At 34.5% G+C, this 19,950-nt stretch overlaps 1 protein-coding gene across 12 annotated transcripts in view; it reads left to right on the top strand.

Annotated features, from left to right (window-relative positions):
* DMD (dystrophin) overlaps nucleotides 1-19,950 on the top strand; it is a 1,090,817-nt gene that overhangs the window by 516,566 nt on the left and 554,301 nt on the right. For all 12 annotated transcript variants that reach the window (XM_048288642.1, XM_048288670.1, XM_048288700.1 and 9 more), the window contains one exon: nucleotides 9,908-10,058. In XM_048288642.1, the coding sequence (XP_048144599.1) occupies nucleotides 9,908-10,058 (151 nt within the window). The remainder of the gene's footprint in view (nucleotides 1-9,907; nucleotides 10,059-19,950) is intronic.

Below are 19,950 nucleotides of genomic sequence, written 5' to 3'. Positions count from 1 at the left end.
GCAAAGCACTGGGAATCTCAAAATCTTTTTGTGAAAATCTGAGTCAGTGCTTTTTTCTACTTATAAGTAAGTTTGTACCCTGGAACTGCAGTTCTGCAAACTCTAAGCAAAATGTAATGATACTTTGAAATTATTGGTTATTTGTCCAAGCAGTGTTAGAAATAGTAATGATCTCTTACAGCCATGGTGGGTCATGGGCCATGACTGGGATTGGAGTGTCAGGTTTGTCTTTCAGGGAGACACTGCCATTTCTTTTTGGTTCCTGCCTAAACTGCCATTTCTCTCTTGTATATCTGGCAAGCAGATCTGAAGAGTTGGAGAAAAAAATGTGTTGCTAGGCTGGAATTCCCTGAGATGCCAGCCACAAAGTAAGGTGGGAACTATGATTAATAAGGGTGGGGAATTAAATCCCTTTCAGTCCCTGTTGTAAATCTGCACTTCTTAGTCGTTCCTTATTGCTCTTAAGATCACCTCATTTTTTTCTTGTGAAAACTGAGTTGTTTTTTGTGCTTAATATTAATAGTCATAGAAGACATACTTCGTTCTAACAAAGAAGATCAGTATTGAAAAAAATTAATTAATATTATTCCAGTACAAGCCTTGCCCTGCCCCTTCTTCTGTGTTGCTCACAGCCTTCCTCAAGATTCTTTCCTGCTTCAATTTGCTTTTCTGTAAATTTAATGAAACAGTAAATGATGCCACAGTCCAAACTATAGCTATTTATTTTGCTTTGAGGAAAAGTGAAAACCTGCTTGGAAGATTTATTTCCAAATTCCAAACTCCCTGATTTTATAGGCAAATTAAAAGATCTACATTAAATTCAACACAAGCCTGTTTTACATAACATTTAAAATTCTCATTGTGAATCCTGGACAATTTTCCTAGAAAGTGTTCTCAGGCTTTTTTTATGACACAGAAAAAGCTATAGACTCCAGAGGCTGCAGTTGCAGAAAGAACTAGGCCAAATGTACATAACTCAAAAAATTTTCCTGGACTTAATGTCTCATAGTGCCTGATTAATGTTTTTGTATAACATAATGTGGTGATAAAGACCCTAACACTTATTGCTGTAAACACACCTATGAAGTCAGTATGTGCTAACTAACACGACTGTGTGTGCATGTTTAAAAGATGGGCAGCTCCATCCTGCTGCCCAGTTCTTGATGCTAATAAAGCACCCAAAGCTCTCTTCTGTGTTATAACACTGAAAAGATTTATAGTTGTGAATTTTCATACCAAAGTGGGTCTCTCTAAAACATCAAACATGAGTTACAAAAAATTTACCTAGTAAAATATGCAACATGAATATTCTGTAGGGTTTTGTGCAACACTTTTCTTTGGTTAGTTTATCTATAAACAAGTAAAATATGCCTTATTAAATAGTTAGGTCACAGTAGCAGTGGCAAAGTATGGACATTTTAATCAAGTCTCTTTTGATATACCTGACAGTTCAATTAACAGGTATTAACTAAAAATATCTCTAGCTGGGACACTTAATAACTAAAAGTTAATTGTAACTGCTTTGAAATATCACCTTTTTCTCTTCATAATTTGGTATTCCTGAAATCTAACTATAGTTCTTCAGGATTGTAACTGCACATTGTTCCGCAAGAAAGTAAAAGTTACTGTACTCAAATCAGAGGAGAATTGAACATGTTAATTATAATATTAAACAGAGCTCTAATATCTCAATGTAAACTTTTAATGAATGAGTAAACAAACATAATACTGTTACGACTGAATTAAAGACTATCTAAATACACATATATTCTACTAATTACTTTCTTTACTGAAAGTGAAGAAAGACTGTCAAACTGCATATGTCAGTTTTAAATTAACCTTATTTCTAAGTTCCATTTCATTTATTTTATTCTGTGAATAATTCTTACTGTCCAGTAGGACTGACATATGGACTATATGAAAGATCAGAGCTTCATAATATGCGAGCTTCCTTTCTCTGATAAACAGGCCATGTCTGTTCAGCTTCTATTGATTCTTGCTGTAGTGCTGTATCCCCAAAGACTAGATTTCTGTTTAGCTTCTGTGTTCTAAAACAAAACAAAACAAAACAAAGGTGTTTGAAGTATGAGATAACTAAAGACAGAAACTGCATTAAACTTACCTGTTATAGTCTTACTCTGCATAACCTTAGAGTCAGTTTCAATTATATTCCGTTTTTTTCCTCCTGGTTGCTGAAGAATAGGATGTGCAATGCAGACTCTCCACTCCCCAGAAAGATTTATGGAGGCCTTTGCAACAGTAGCTGACCATGTCACATTGTACAAATCTGGCCTCTACCCTCACCTCAGCACCAGTTTCTTTGAATTAATAACTTGCTTGCATAATTTGAGCTACCTTCACACAAATTTTATTCCTTGAGATCAGTGATGAACAGATAGGATGATATGTTTGGGGTTCTTTACTAGACCCAGACTCAGAGTATCCTGAGTTGGAAGGGACTCACAAGGATCATTGAGTCCAACTTGTGGCCCTGCACAGGGCAGTCCTAGAGTCACACCATGTGCCTGAGTGTTGTCCTTGAGCTTTGTCAGGCTTGGTGCTGTGACCACTGCCCTGGGAGCTTGTTCCACTGCCTGACCACCCTCTGGGTGAAGAACTGTTTCCTAAGATCCAACCTAAACCTCCCCTGTATGGGACAGCCACAGTTTGTGCTTCTGAGAATTACCTTCAGGACTCATAATTGTTTTCTGGAAGCTATTCCATCCAGCCATTAGAAACTTTCCTAAGTGAGTTGGATCAAGTGGTAGAATATAACGTGTTCTCTACTGCATGTTACTCATGCTAGAGGTAACTTTCTGATACTGGCCCTTGTAGGCATCTGTACATTGTTTAAATTCTCCATATTGCAATCATATGCATTAGCCAAAATGTCTTTTGCTATTTATTCATGAAGAACTTCTAGCTTGAAAAATTTTACTTGACAATGTTGAAGGTTTTTTGTTATTCACAAAACTAATAGATATAATATGCTGAACATTTATTTTTTGTAAATTAGTGTGTATAATTAGTGTATCTATAGATATGGAGAATATATATTTGTATATATATATGTTTATATAAATATAATCCCTCATAAACATGCCACTTAGGTTTTTTTAGATTTTAGGTGGTAGTAGTTGCCATTGTTATGGTAGCCTTCACCATTCATCTTCTTTTTCACAAAATGCATTTTCTTTTTCCTGTTTATTCTGGACATTGCAAATACTTTTTTTCATTACAGTAAATCATTATTCACAGAAGTCAAAGGTAAAAAGCAAGCTTTCAAATGCCACTACTGTGAAAATACTTACTAATTTTAATGATACTGGAAAATACACTTTCTTAGTATAGATTTTTGTTTGTTTTTCTATTGTACTAACAGATGTCAAAATTATTTAAGGTGTTTTTGTTAAACACAGAAAAGGCACTGTAAGGTATTTTATCTAAACAGGCTCTTTATGACCTAAAAATATTTTCTCCTTGGCAGCAGTATGATGCACACTCTCCTCTATCAATATAGTTTTCTCTGCTTTTCCATTCCTATAAGGTCTGTAAGTCATCAACATATTAGTTTCAGAGAAACAGAACTATTTACTATCTGCTACTCTTACAATAAGATCTAGTAACTGTGACTTGGATCTAGGTTTCTCATCTCAAATGAATTTTCCAAATTAAAGGGAAAAGGAGTTTAAAAAGAAATTTTATTATAAACTTAAAAAAACCCCAAACAGCAATCACATATTTAAAAGGTTTTTAACTGACTGAAAAGCTGTAAAAGATAAAAAAAGACCTAGTGCAAGTACAGGCATCAGTACTTTAAGAAGATAATGCTAAGTGCTCTGTTATTACTATAATTTTCAGTGAAACGAGGAAGCCAAATTTTCCAGTATATATATTTCTGTACACACCTACCACACCTTAAACAGGATAAATAACATCTTTCAGGCTCAGGGACTCAACAGCCAGCATTAACTGGTATCATCAGTTTTCTGTTATTCTTCCTGCTCTAAAGCCCCCATTGTAGGGGGATTTCAAGACAGGCAGTGGAAACATAAAATTGAACAGGGCAGTTTTGGAGGATAAAACATGTTATTACAGTTTGAACTAAGAACTCTGTCATTGGAAATCATAGGATTTAAGCACTTCATAGTAATTACAGGGGAATACTGAGGGGACATCCTGTAATATATACTTTGCATTACACATACTTATGCTCTGTGCCACAAATACACTGAAATTAATTTTTTTATTCATGAATTATGATGGTAATTTGAGGAATTTCTGAGAACTGGTTTCCCCCAATTGGATATGATTTTCCAGCTGTCTATAATTCAGGGTCTTTCACCTATCTCTGTGTCCAGGCTGTGGAAATTATCCTTGAGCCTTGTCCCAGACTGAATCTGAAGCAGATCCTGGGAGCCAGAATTGCCTGCCGGATTTCACTGGTGTTGACTTAGAATCTGTCCATGAGTATTTTGTTTGGGTTGGGATCAGCTGCTTGCTGTGCTCTGTCTCACACCAAAGAGTGTTCTGGATTTAGTTCAGATGAAAACCAGGTGGAAGAGGTTCTCTCCAGCAGCCCATCCAGTGTGCTCCAGCAGTTAATGGACCCTCGGTCAGTGGGATGTGGATGTAGCTGGGCAGTCCAGGCAGTCTAACACCCCTTTGTAGGCTGTATCCTCTGTGCTGGCTGCCCCACCTTCCAGCCACCATCCTGTCACAGGAACTGGGACACTGAAGGACAGTGGAAATACTTGCTCAGTGTGTTGTGCAAACAGCAGCACACAGGTCTTTTGGGGCTTCTGGCTCTGGAGAACTCCAGAAGAGATGTTTGAGAGTGTCAAGGCACAGCAAGGCTGGGGTGAGGGGCTGCAAGCAGGGGCCTCTCCCAAAGTTCCCACTGTACCTGAAGGTGGAGAGCAGAGCTGGTCTGGCTGCAGTGAGCAAGGTGTGGAGAGACTTAACAGAGTAGCCCAGGTCAAGGTCTGAGTTTAAAAATGGCCCTGAAGCCCTGGGCAGAAACCCCAGATGAGATTTCTTGCAGTCATTTCTCACTAAAGCCTGATGACAGTTCATGCTGCTGTGCCACATCAGAGCTGGCCTTAAGCAGGTCAGAGGGCCTGGGCTGGGGGAAGGAGGAGAACATCACCCTGACAGTCAGAAGTCAATGCGATTTTTCACTCATATTTAATTTTATCAGATGGTTGCCACCATAGGGTGGGTATTCCTAACACGCTGCAGTAGTCTGGCTGGAAGTGCAGTGTACACTGTCACCCACTGTGAGGATGAAATGTGTACAGTACCCTTCACATGCAGGCAGAAATACTGGTTTGGATTTCCATAAAATTGAGCCACTGTTTGTTCCACGTAAAATGCTTGATTTGGCGTTTCCTTATCATGTTTTTTATAGTTACACTTCATTTCTATGAAATGAAATTTGTGGTTTTATTACCAATTCCATGGATATTTTTAATGTGTAAGAGAGTTGCAAAATATGCTACTCTTTTGCTGAGGTCACACTTAATCAAGTATTTCTTTATTTTCTCTAGGGCAAAGGTGTTACCTACATTTAATCCAGGTGTCTAGGCAAAGTTCTCTAAAATACATGATTGCATCTCTGTTCTGATAAAGGAAAATTTTGTAGGAAATAAAGAATTGAAATTTTGAAGTTCATATGCATAATAAATAGTTGTGTTTAGTGTAGAAAAAAAAAGTGTTTTATAAATTATGTGGAGTGTTTCTATTTAAACTATTGATGCACAGCATCCATTAGAATCCAGTGAATTTACTGTATAATTATTAATTGTAAAATTAATAAACAAATAAGTTTATTGTTCTCTCATGTATAATAAAAATGGATTTGTATATGCCTAAAAGCCAACAAAAATTGACATGACCTTGCTTTTTCATAGCCAATTTAATTGTAATTTTCTTTGATGTAGAGATGGACACTGAATGATATGATATCAGTAACTAGGGCAAGAAGAATAATACAATCAATACAATTCAAGATATCAAAATATTTCTAATGTAATTGTAATGTAGAACGTTTTTAATTTATGTAATTCTGCAGAACCTACTTTCTGCAAAGAAGAAAGAAATTAAATTTTGAATTGATGAATGGCATTGCTACAGTTGTTTTGGTCACAGTTTATTTTTTATTTCTGATCATTTGGTAGTTTATGGGTGAAAGACAGGGTGCAAAGCTGTGAATAGAATATGTACAGCTAAGTGTTGTCCCAGAACAGATGCACAGCAAAACCTGAGATCAGGATCTAGATGTAGCAGTGTCTAAAATGAGATAATCACTTTGAGTCCAAATGCAGAGAGGATATTGAAATTAAATATAAATTAAGAACACATATGAATTCTGTGAAATCAAATGAAAACATCAAAACCTCTGAAAATGGGTTAGCTGTTTCTTTAAGCAATTTAATTGTAGAAGTTGCTTGACAAAACCAAGTTTTCCTGTTTTGTTATCTGTAAGAACGGCCTTAAGTATTAAAGTTAATGCTCTCACATTTTAATACCATAATTATTTATACTACTTTGATGTTTTGTAGATTTTTTACAAGGTGCTAATTGCGCTGAATTAAGCTGACAAAACTGCATAATTTGTGGGTTAATATTAGCATAATCCTACAGTATAGTTTAGCAACAGTATAGAAATGAGGTTTACGGAATGTTTTTCCAATATGAGCAATAAAATGCATGTTTCTTACGATAACAATTTCCATGACATAAGCCATGTCTTTTAGGAAAGTGTATAAATAATAGGGTTCTTTTTCTGTGGGTCTATTGATTGTGAAGTTTTACTAAACCAGAATGTATCACAAAAGTGGGTTTCATATTTTATCAAGGAATGTTATCAAAATATCAAGGAATTAATCAAAACATAGATGCAGAATTAAGATTTGGTTTACAAGAACAAACCAATAACCTTTCGTACCCCATCTTATGTGTGTGTCTTTCCTGTTTTCCTTTCACCTTTGAATGGCTTCTTAAAAACACCAGTCTTGTGACACAGAACATCAAGTGTATTCCCATTATATAGAGTTCCACTGACAGTATATCCAAATTGTCATTTGTAAATCCATGTGCAATATCATGCACAAGACTACCAAAGAATATTAAATTTTACTTATAGCAAGTCAGGTCCAAGGGTTCAGAAGAGTAGAAGGAAGGAAGCCGCCAATATTTTTATGACCGTGTAAATTGTGCTATGTATTACCTCAGCAGTTGTCTTTGGGTACTTTTTTCTTTCTTGCTCTCCAGAGGGAAAATAAATCCATTATGTACTAACATGATAAAATGCAATTGCTCCCACAAGCCACCGCTTAACATGGTCCCTGGTGGAGTGTCAGTACATATACGAAAAATTGGGCCAGTGTGACAGTGTTTTTTCACTCATCAACCCAAACAAACTCGAGATAGAGGAATAAAGCTTACTTAGTGTGTCAGAGCTCACGTACAATGCTTATATACTTTCTAGAGTGTACAAGTCATATATTCTCATCCAGAACCTCCTGCTTGGCTTCGGGGTGTCTGTTTGCACCTTGTTATTGAGCACATGCTAAGAAAAACAGAGGACACATCAGAAAGGAAATACTGCCCAGATTTCACACAATCACCTACTATCCACATTATTTTGGCTTATGCCTGTCTGAGGGAAAGGGTTTGAGCAGATGAAGACACAGATGAATGGCTACGCTAGGGTATTTTATCTCAATGACACATCTCTGGTGGCAAACAAGGGTGGATCCCTAGGTAAGGGTATATGAGGCCTTTAATTTTTCCATCCTCCAAATTGTGTACTTGGGGATTCCTGAGGCAGACATATGCTTTCTGAGTTTTCATAGTCCTCAGAGTATTGCTCTCTTATGAATTTATTCTCCATTCTGCTGTGCCAAGCCTTCAGCAATTTAGCTGTTCAGCATTGGTAGTTAATTAGCCTTCTCCTTTTGTGGGTTTTGAACTTACCACCTGGTAACAGGATTGCACATGGTAAAACAAGCAAACAAACAAACAAGACCCTCTTTGTTTTTAAGGTTTTAAAAGCTATTTGAAGTGGTCCTGTGTGTAAGCAGATGTAATTCACAGATTCAGCAAGGGAAGCTTTCACTCAGGTATACTCAGGAGAGGTGTCCCATAGCTTCCCAGAGCAGGAAGCTGCTTGACAATGTTCCAATGGACCCCCACCTGCCACTGCAGAAAAAATTACATTTTCTCTTATAATTGTAACAGTATTTAAGTATTTAATCACTGCAAGAGCCTTGGATTTTAGTGGCTTTGCCTGTTGATAAATTCTTTTTTTTTACTGATGTTTTATATTGGCTTATACTGAGTGTAACAAGGTGTTTTTAGACAAGAGCAATAAGCACTGGTGTTGAAACTTTTAAGCTTTAAATATGCATATCTTCTTGTTGCAACTTTTTGTTTTTCTTCTTCTTACAACTCTTATTTCCCAGAGCAAAGGAGGAATGTAGAGTGATGGGAGATTCAGTTTGCAAGTTCTGGAATGCAAATTCAATGATACTAATATCAACACCTACTGAATTTTTTTACATTGAAGCTTCTGATAAGCTTTGTCATGCTGAGAATAGTAATTTTTCTTTGTGAGGAACAGGAGAAAAATATTTTAATGTACTGTCCAAAATAAGAGACCATTCTGGACCAAAAGAAATGGAATTTTAATTTTATTTTCTAGGTGAAATTTTTAAAGTAAATTTATTTTTCCTTGTAATTCTGAGTAAGTTAGTTATAAAAAAACCCTGTTATAATATGCCTATCAATTATGGTTTGACTAATTTTGAACAATAAAATATGATAAGCGTGATAAATGATCACAGTCATTTTAATAAGTTAGATGACTGACTACAGTATTTAATCAGGTCAATAGTCTGCTTATATTTTCTTCTAAAAAATGAAAAATCAGCAGTAAAATGGAAAATATTATCTGTATTCCCTGAGAGTAATGTCATTTTGTTTGGTGAATTAAACTCCTTAACATTCAAATAATCATATAGTTTGCCCATACAGAACCAGATTATCTCCTAGAGAAATAATTGAGCATCTTTGTTTTTATCCTTTAAGTACACCCTAAAATCTATTATAATCCTGTAAAGGAGGATTGTTAAACTAAACAACAGTAGCACATTTAATGATGATCTTCTAACAAAGCATTCTGGCTAATCTCTGATTAGTGATTACATTTCCACACCAATCTAACACACAGGATAACTGAATTTCTTAAGACTTAGGCTATCTGCAAAACCCCCTTATAATTCTGTCTTCATTTCATTCCTTTAGTATTTGGCAGTGGCCAAGTCAAACAGCTGTTGAAGAAGATCAATCAGTCACTTTAGGCAAAACCAGGTCAGGTCTTCCCAATGTGCCAGAAGTACTTACCTGGTCTTTTTGTAGTGGACTGTAGACTTGCAGACATGGTAGTAATACTTTTCATCCTTTTTTACTGTTCAAAACCCTATTTTTCTAATATTCTATTTTTTTTTCAATCATCCTTGTTTTTCAGGACTTTTTATTCTTTTTTTTGCATAACTATCTTTATAAAATACTCAAAGTGAAACATATAGAAAAAAGTTTTTAATAAAGTGTCCCTTTGCACAATGCAAGTGGAAATTCACTTGAAGACCATTGCATTTTCTTGAGAAGGAATTTAAAATTGATAAAACTCTGTTTTGTGCTACATTTTCTTAAGGATAATTTCACTTCAGTGGTACTGCCATATTGCCATTTGATATAACTGTTATAAATGCTAATATATTATGCCATCAATATTACACCGACTTTAACCTGGGACATCCAACATTATTATCTTTATTTTTTTTCTCTAGTCAATAAATAAAGTATCAATAGATTGTTATTTCATCTCCTTTTATACTTGCAGACGGTTTGACAAATCTTTGGAAAAGTGGCAGATTTTTCATTCTGACATGAAGAGATTTAATCATTGGCTAAGCGAAACTGAAGAGAAGCTGTCAAGAGCACAGATAGAAGCTGGAGACGTGGGGCTTGTGAAAACAAAGCAATTTATCCAGGTATGATTTGATTAGCCTATTTTCTGTTTTTCTGCAGAGTTTAAGAAATTTTCAGGTCTGGGTAATCTGTATAGTTTTGCAGTTCATTTAAGGAGGACTTCTAGTGTTGAGTAGACAGTGACAGTTTTGTTCAGATATGTCTGTTTGTCTGGTTAACTAAGAATTTTCGCTAGCTTGTTGTAAGATACATTTTTAAACTAAATAAGATATGGGATGACATGGTATATTGTGATACTTTCACAGTTACATATTTCTTGGTCTTTACTTAAAATGCTCGTTAATTTCCATTTGATATTTATGACCAGCAGAAGTATCAGACTTAATTTTAAAGTCTTGTGGAAGAAATGTGATTAACCATTGAGCTGTACAGGAGATATTCTGTGAACTATGTCTTGCAAGTGTTGCTTATTTTGCTTATTTCATGTTTTAATCAAAGGATCTGGAGGATGCTTTTATTTGTGGAATGCAGTGTGACAGAATAGCCACTGAGTTGCTATGTGTCCAGTTCCAATTTGTATGCTTTTCATCTTGCAAGCTCTTTGAGCATCATAAGGAAAATAATAACACTAGTTTCTTGGTAGTTTATTTCATTTCCCTCTTATGTGATTCAAATGGTAATGGCTAGGAAGAATTAATTCTAAACTGATGTTTTGGAAGTAGATAGTTTCAGCTGAATAACTTGACCAAACCCTGGATTCGTGTTATAAATTTCTACTTGTGCATAAGAAAAAGATGCTGTTAAAGTAATTGGCACTTTTACATTTGAATTGCTGGATTGAATTATTGATTTCAACTTGAAAGAAGTTAGGTCTGTCTAACGTTAAAGCTAGAGGGTTTTTCAAATGCAACCTACTTCTTGGTCTACAGTTAAAAAAATAAATCATGTTGTTTGAATTCTAATATTTCAAATCAACTTTTTAAAGATTTACACTGCTGTTTCTTGACTGTAAAACTGCTGAACTGAAAAGTTAACAAAATCATGTGGTGCAAGATACAACTGTTAAGTAACACACTAAGCTGAAGCAGTTAAAATAGCAAGTAAATCTTTTTTCTGCACATTACTTTCAATGCTTTGAATACTGAAGAAAGGTGTTTAAGATCTGATTTACAAAATAGACTGTCATCAAGGAATTAAAAATGCTCTTTGCTGCATGTGTAAAAGGTAGTAGAGCTTATGTGTTTGGTCTCTGAAACTTCAGCTCCCTTTCTCTGTCCCACAATTTGAAAAACATATATATTACTAAAGTAAGATGCATTTCTAAGTAGACACAAAGATGTCACAAAGCCTTACCCATTCTTCTTTGTTTTTCCTGTGCACCATCACCTCTTTTGGCACTATTCTTGGATCCTTGAGCAGCTTCAAATGAGCGTTTACAAAAAAAATGATTCCATGAAAAAAAAAGTGTTTGTCTCTTTTTTTTCTAACCCCTTGGTAAATCAGCATTTTCCCTCTGAGAAGAGGTTGATTTTTGAAAGTTCCCAGACAAAGGTAAGATGTATTAGAGATGTTACAAATGCACTGGGTGTGCAGCACATATCAAAGTCTCAGCAGATTAGAAACATTATTTTCTTGTCATCATTGAGAAAGGTTCATACCAAACTGAACATCATGCTGAAAGACCCTGAGATAATGTCTTGTTATGCAGAAACTTATATTTCAGTGCAAAAGAATGCTTCTGTTTTACATTTCCCTTTGACCTAGCTTCCTTCTCATTTGTTATCCATTTATTATTTTCTTATAGGACATATGATAACATTTTGAATATATGTCTGCAGAGTGTTCTTTTCTTCTTGCAGTAAATCAAGCTTTTTCTTTCTTCCCTTCTCCCTTGTGTTAGAAATCCCATGAACTCACAAATTTGTCACTCAAAAATTTTGTTTAGTTCAGTACAACAGACAAAAGTACCTTTCTAATGAAAATTCAAGTGGTGCAAAAATATTCCAAGTAACCTCAAGAATGCAGATCCAATGTTATTTGACATTTATTTGTGACAGAATGCTAAGTCTGAAGTTGCACTGTTTCCATTCTCTTCATTGCTTCTTTATTTTGCTGGGTCTTGTTTCAAAAGTTTTAGGCTTCTGTGAGGCTGACTGAAGAGATCATTAGAATTTCCATTAGGGAAACAGTTAAAACAGCTGAGCATTCTGATTTACTAGAGTAGCAACTTGTTTTATTAATGAGATCATGCTGCTTAGTGAACCATATTCAGAATTAACAGGATTTGTTTGAAAATGCTTTCACAAGCAAGTGAATAGTCTGGTACTCAAGAAGGAACTGTTTTAGAAAAGGAAAAATATACAAAATCTTCAGATGTATAATACATACATAATACTATTTCTAAGTAGGACTACTTTGGAAAAGTAGATTAATGTGTTCATTAACACTCGATAAATACATAGAGTCAAATGCTTATATAAAGTGAAATAGTCAACAGTATGATTAGATGATGGTGTTAATAGAGGTTAAAATGTAATTACGTTCTTTCAGGTGTATTTGGGGAAGGAAGGCGTGTTCCTTTTTACTGCATAATGGTATGGTATTAAACAACATTTATGCATTATAAATAATGTGAATGAAATCTAAGAATAGTTTCACTTCAGGTCATGAACTCTTAGATATTCTTATTGTGAATTTTTCACTAGACTTTCTGAGATCAGAACTTGTGGTGCTGAGAAGAAATACAACATTTCAGTTTTTAAGAAATTGTAATTGACATATTTTATGATTAGGAGACACAAGATTAAAAAGGATGTTTCATGGATAGCACATCATGTAATCCCTTTGAAATGTATCAAATCCTGTCTCTAAAGTAATTAGGGATTTTTTTTCTCTCACTATTATTACAGAGAGGTTCTTCTGTCTCTTTACTCCTTAATGTTTGGCGACTGTAACTTCTTGAGATACCTACATTTGCACTTAGTTTATTTATTTTTGTGCCAGGACTGAGCTGTAGTTCAGTTTCATTCACTCCTTGATGTTTATATCCTTTTGTTCTCACAGTCTGCAGTCATTTTCCCTATCAGACCACATTCAGTACACCAAAGCCACACTTTTCTAATCTGCTTTCACATGGTAGCCAGACAACTTGTCTCTTACTTCCTGTGCTTATTTCTTTTTCTGGAAAATGAGTTCTCAAAATAGCACACTATTACCCAAACTGAAATACCATCTGTATAATCAGCAAGGTAGCTCAGGTGCTGTATTTTGTGGTTGTATCTTGCCATGGCTGAATGCTAGAATATAATTTTCAGTCACCTATCTAAACTTTATTTCATTTTCTTTTCTCGTGATCTGCCTTGCAGCCCTGATCTATGTTCCATTCCATATAGAAAAAAACCCTAAAACAAATCAGCAAAACCACCATGTCATACTGGAAATTAATGCTAGGTGAATATACAGCAAATAAGCGAGCAAGGATTAGAATTGGGGCTTGGGGGAGATTTTTGATGTGTCAGAGGTACGTGCCAAAAAGCTGCAAAAAGAGGAATTCTATAACAGTTTCAGAACTAGGCTGTGAAGTTACATACTTGAATCATTACTTGAGAATTTAAGAACAGTATTTTTATTGTAAAAATATAGAACATCCAGAACATTTGTGCTTTGCATTGGTTTTAAGAATCGCACAATGGTCTATATTTAGTATCCTATTGTGGGTTGCAAGTTTAACTTCATCTTAGTATTTTACACGATGCAGTTTCAATAGCAAAATTATGAATTTCTGGGTCTGAATTTTGAAGAAATTTCCTTTTATTCATGATGTTCATTTATTGTGACTGGTCAGTGATGGGTACTTTATTTTTCATAATTTAGTTGTTTCAAAAATATTTGTATTATATCATTAATTTCCCGAGTGTTGGTTTTCATTTACTGGCATAAATATCAAGGGTATGTTTATTTTTTAAGGTCTCAGAGGACCTTAAATACCAGATGATGGGCTTTATTATTTATACTCAGCCTTCTGAGGATACTCTAGATGTAGAAATTGCTCTGTAAATTACAGATCTCAAACTGTTCATACATTGTACTGTCCAGCATTTACATTTTAGAGTGCTTACCCCTGCCTGCAAAAGCCTTGTGAATGACTCATGACTTCTCTAGACCTCCTTTCTGCTGCACCATACTGTCAGGAACATCATATTTTTGTCTTGTAGATGTTTAAAGTAAGAAGAAATCAAGAATCCAGGCTTCAGTGCTGAAATTCATGGTCATGCTAATAATTTCTCTCTTTTATATCTAAATTGGATTATATGGATGTTGATGATTTAATAACCACTGAATTTAAACAGTTCTTTCTGGGGTAGAGCACAAATGCAATCAGAGTAGAGAGGAGAAAAAAAGTGTTTCAGTGCTCAAGGCCACATATTCTCTACCGTGAAAGCACAGCAGTGTGTGGATAGTTTGCTCTGTTTTCCCCCAAATATAAAACTTGTAAAAATACTTTTATATATAGAATGATTTTGTCTTTCATATTTTAGACTTCTTATTTTTACATTTATTTCCTGCTTGACTGAGTGATAAAGGTCACGGCAATAATTTCTGATTCTCCTTATTCCAGTTTGGATTCAAATGGTTCGGTTTTGTTCTGTCTGCTTCAATTTTGACTCGTGTTTTTTGGTGATGAGAGATGTTGTCAGAAAGCTTGTAGAACTGTAACAAAATGCTCTGGTCAAAAAGATTTCTATCATTGCTTACTGATTCTGATTCTATAAGAGAGAGAAAATACAGAATTTGGAATAAATGAGAAACCAATTTAGCATTGTTTTAGAGGAATATTTAATTAGAGCAATCAAGGTACATACTAAAATGTCCTTCATATTGCAAGGACATGTCTGGAAGGATATATATCTGACAGGAATGTATTATTGCCTGCTATTTTATAAATACAAAAAAACACACTATCCCTTACTATTATGTTGACAAGAGATTCTACGGTCTTTATTTTCTTTTGGTTTTTTTTTATTTTTTAATGTTCTCCTTAGAATTTTACACAGTAAAAATTAGTACTTTGACTAAATATTCTGAACTGGGCACTAAAATGCTGTAAACATGATTGCCAGCATACATGAATGCTGTCAGTTCTTACATATTGACTGGATCATTTATTCAAAGATCACTGGTTTTCTTTCTACTGAGTGTCACCCTCTTATCAAACACCTCTGCGTGCAGAATGCTACTGCCCCTAAGAAAGGACTCAGAGACTTCCCACGGAGTTCAGTCTTTTGTCCAGTTTCTAAGGTCTCAGTAGAAATGTTTCAAGTAATATGCATGATCTCTGCATCAGACACCTGGGCCCTAACTGAGAAAAAATCTTCTTTTTCTGGTTTGAGCTCATCTTAAAAATAAATTTGTGGGCCTTTCTTGACTGAAGTTCTATCAGCAATAGAAGGACTGCATTTTCATTTAATTCCTAGTAAAGTAGTTACTTCTTCTTCCTTATGCTAAGCAAAATATTAAATAATACTGTGCTCTTTACAAGTTAATTTCTGTATATACATAAGCCCTTACCCTTTCTTTTACTGTTGAAAGACTCCTCGCTTTCGTTACTGCTACTAATGGAAGTGATGAAATACCAGAATAGTTTATTCCAAATTTGTAGTAAAAATATTTTCTTATTATTTCAAGCCATAAGAAGTATTTCTTCACAAATAAATTAGTTATTTAATTCTTCTTTACTGCATACAATGCCTAATTTACAGTATCCTATTTAAAGTTTTTAATTAATTTATTGTCTACTGGTAGTAGGACATTAAAATGTCTGAAGGCTATGGGAAATAATAAATTTAGAGTTGCTTACGTGATTCTGCCCACTCTTGCACCATTAGGTGACAGTTTTTGGCTTATATTAGGTTTTATTGTAAATCATGGCATTGTTTATTCTGAAAATTGAATTAAATCTTGTGAGTTATTAATTAGGATGCATTTTGCAAGCATTTCATGATGAACATTATTGAAATAGCTACTGGCACACAGATGTAGAGTGGCATGATTTTTATACATGAGGAGAATGAATAAATATGGGGGGTTTTCCTCTGTCTTGGAGAAAATGTTCTTGGACTGGCTTAGTCAAACTTCCTGGTACCTGACTATAACTGCCTCACTCTTTGGTGGAATTTATCCTCACCAGTTCAAGTGAGTGTTAGCACATGGGGATCTGGGAAAGAGATTGAGGTCTGTACTTATTTCGCAAGCATTTTTTTGTCCGTGTATAAAAAAATAAAGGAAATGGAGGATGCAATTTTTTCCATATTACTGAATTTGTCTTGGTGTCAGTTCTAATATGGACATTTCTGATCAGTGAGATGTACAGATAATATCCTTCAGAGTCAAATCTATTAATGCTTTTGTCATGGTATAAATAGAGTAGTTAATCTCACTATGTCTTGGAAGTTTTGGGAAATGAGTGAGTAAATGAATGATTACTGTGAAGGAAGATAATATGGGCTCTTTTGCCTCACAAAATATTTATCTGGTTTGTTTCCAGAAGTCTTTCAAAAGTACATCTCATATTGCATCAGGGATCACTATGACATATGACTAAATTTGTGGGTGTTGATGCACAGATGCGAAGATAAGATAACTTACGAGACTTGAACCCTGTCACTTAATGACTGGTCAGCCTGGGAGTCCCTCTAGGTCTAGCCAATAAAAATGCTTACATAAAACAATCAGGGAAGGGTAAGAGTCTTGGGGAATAATTTTCTGCGCATATTAGTTCTATGAATTAGTACAACTAGGTCTGGATGGGGCACTTTTCATGGATAGTTTTAATAATCTTATTTAGAACCATTCATCCCAACAGATTTTGCAAACTCTATCCATCACATACAGCTTTTCATTGACATCTAAAGCCATAAAGTAAAGCCATGTAGTAATCATGCTGGACAAGACAGCAGGTTAATGTTATGTTGCTTCAAAAAGTGAACTGTTTTAAAAGAACCACTCTATGTTATAAAAGCCTGCAGTATGAAAACCCTAGAGTTTATGCAGAGCAGACAACAAAAGATCAGCTTCTCCCTTACACTGTCAAAGAATTTACAAAAAATCAGAGCTTAATCATATGAATTAAAAAAAAAAAAACCACCCAAAATCCAGAAAACTGGAGTAATTGTTTTCCAAAAAAGTACTTTCTTTTAAACTATTTGATATTTTGTGTTAAAGAGTTAGCAAATACTTCATTACAAACACTTGTAAGAAAATATTTTAGATAGAGGCCATTTCTTTCTTTTGTGCTATTTAAAGCTCCTGGAAGAAATTTTTTCTCACATTGTTGCTCACATCAAGCCAGCTTGCAGTGCTGTATGCAATTAATTTTCCTTCTAAAATTAGAAACTGAAAAAATTCTAAAGTTATATTATTTTAATGAAGAATATGGGAGAAGTTCAGGACAACATTAGATATTTATGAGAGAGTTTGTTTGATCTCAATCTTTTTTTTTTTTTTTTCCTGTTATACCTCAACAGACAGCAAATATTGTATTTCTTAGTCTTCTAAAAATCAACACAATGCAGATATGCTGTAGCTTCTCATTCAAAATCTAGGCTTTCAATGGACAAAAAAAAAGCCCTATAGCAACTACACAATTTTTAAAATCTGTCTGACTTTTCACAATGGAATTAAGAACACTATAGAAAAAAAATCTTTTATTTTATGGGCCTAAGTATTTTGCAGTTGCTGAATATCTTTTAAATTCAAACAATAATCCCACCCTGATTCTAATTAAAAGGAGAAATAGGTATGTTCTTTTGCCACATACACTGAGACTGCTTATAAGCTTCAATTTTCATTGAATGATTTGAGGATATGTAATATTGTGGAATGTGGCAAATACCAGTTTATGCATTAATTAGAACAAGGTTATAATAGACTGTTGTATTCATCCTCTGCCTACAATAAATTTTAGATGTCCATATCTCAGAATTTTGCTGATTTCAGAATGGCTTCTTGAGTTTTGGTTTGGTTTGTTTTTTTAATAAAGACAGCAAACCCTTGGCGTACATAAGGGACAGTCATGTCAAAAATTATAGAAGAGAAAGAAGAAAGAAGAAGAGAACATATTATGAACAGATTTTTCAATATACAATTACTGTATTAGAATGGCAAATATTTGCCAGTTTCACAGTATTATGAGGTGTCTCACCATATCGCCCCAAATAGTGACAGTCAAAATCAATTTGTTGTCATTTCTGTAGAAATGCAGTTTAAAAGAACATTTATAAAGATTTACTGAAACTGGGCAAGGTCTGGCTACTGGGGTAGTATTAGAAGTCAAATTAAAATATTCAGGAAACAATTTTGGTAGAAATAATGTTTCTGAATGTCAGGGTCCTAAGATGAGCACAGGGTTCTATGAATGTTAATTTTCCATTAGTGTGGTGGAAATGGGAACTATTATTCACCTGTGTTACGTAAGACAGTTCATACAAGTTTTATTCCACTGAGAGCTAGAAATAGGTGCTGATTATTTTATATAAATTAGGTGATCATCTCTATTTATTTATTTTCCATTGTTTAATAACTATATTCTATTGTCTTCCAAAGCAAGACAAGGTGGTTCCCTGCTCCCTCTTAGTGGGAAGAACATATTCATGGCAACTACTGAGGTTTGTTTTGTTTTGGTTTTGTTTTTGTTTTTCACTACAGCATCTGGCCATTTATCTCTCATTAAGTTCATCCTATGCCCCATGATTCAGTCCTATTACATCACAGTTTGTTTCTAGCAAGTGTTAGATAACCTAAAAAGTCTAATCACAAAAATTTTCTTTCTGTGCTTTTGCAATAAGCAATACACCAATCTGAAATATAATGCACAAGACATTCTTCCTTTAACAGTTGTTTTTAATAGCTGAGTTACAAAAGATCTGTTCTGTACATTGTATGTAAATCATTGAGTTTAATGGGATGATATGCTAATAGGTATTTATGTGATGGATTTAATACTGCTATTTTAGTAAATTGACTCCTTTAAGAAAAAAACCCACAAATATTGATGTTTTTTTAATGAATGTATTTAAGACTTTTATTTCTGCCTTCAATGGCAAAATCATTTCTACTGTAAACTTTAAAAAAAGAAAAACAAATGCAAAAAAAAAAAAACACCCCCCCCCCCCCCCCAAAAAAAAATCTGGTTTTGTCTATTTAATTTTGCAGAGAGTGAAATTCTTTCTAAATTCACCTAAACTATTCGAGAGCTTTTTGTCAAGTAATCTAACAGAATTCTTAGCACAAATTAACATCTGCTCTGAATGAATGAGCATTTGGTAGATGTTGTTCAAGAGTAAAGTAGATCTCAGGAACTGCTCCAATAACACAAAGGACTGCAGTGTTTTCTGTTAGATTATAAAGGCTTCAAGACAAGGATTTTTTGTTTGTAATTGCACACTGTCTAGTGAAGCGGGTCTTCAGTTTTAGCTGGGTTTTCTCTCAAGATCTCAAAGCCAAACTTTGCATTTGTGATCAATACAGAACAGAGGTTAGGAATACACTGAAAATACTTACTGTGATTTTCTTAAATGATTTCACCATTGATCTTGATGGTTGAAAAATACTGTCCAAACTATATACTTCAGTTTAAGTGGGTAATCTAACATTTTTGAACCCATAGGTTGTGTTATATTTATGTACTGTTTTGGTTTCTGGAAGACAAATATAATTTATGATGACTGACCAGAACTTTTCTTTTGAGTCTTTGTTAGTCCTTATATTGCTTCTAAGTGTTATAAGGTTTAGAGACTCAGAGGAGCTCGTGCACCTGGGAATATCCTTGTGATACTGCCTCAAATAAAGCCTGCTCTGATATTTTCTAAATTTGCTATCATTATCCTACTTCATTGCCTCTTTTTTTAGTTGAAATACCTTCAGCAGTGCTTCCTGTTACACGAGGCTGATGATTCT

The sequence above is a fragment of the Corvus hawaiiensis genome, chromosome 2, assembly GCF_020740725.1.
Source record: "Corvus hawaiiensis isolate bCorHaw1 chromosome 2, bCorHaw1.pri.cur, whole genome shotgun sequence".
NCBI lineage: Eukaryota > Metazoa > Chordata > Aves > Passeriformes > Corvidae > Corvus > Corvus hawaiiensis.
This window is presented reverse-complemented; position numbering and strand designations above follow the sequence as displayed.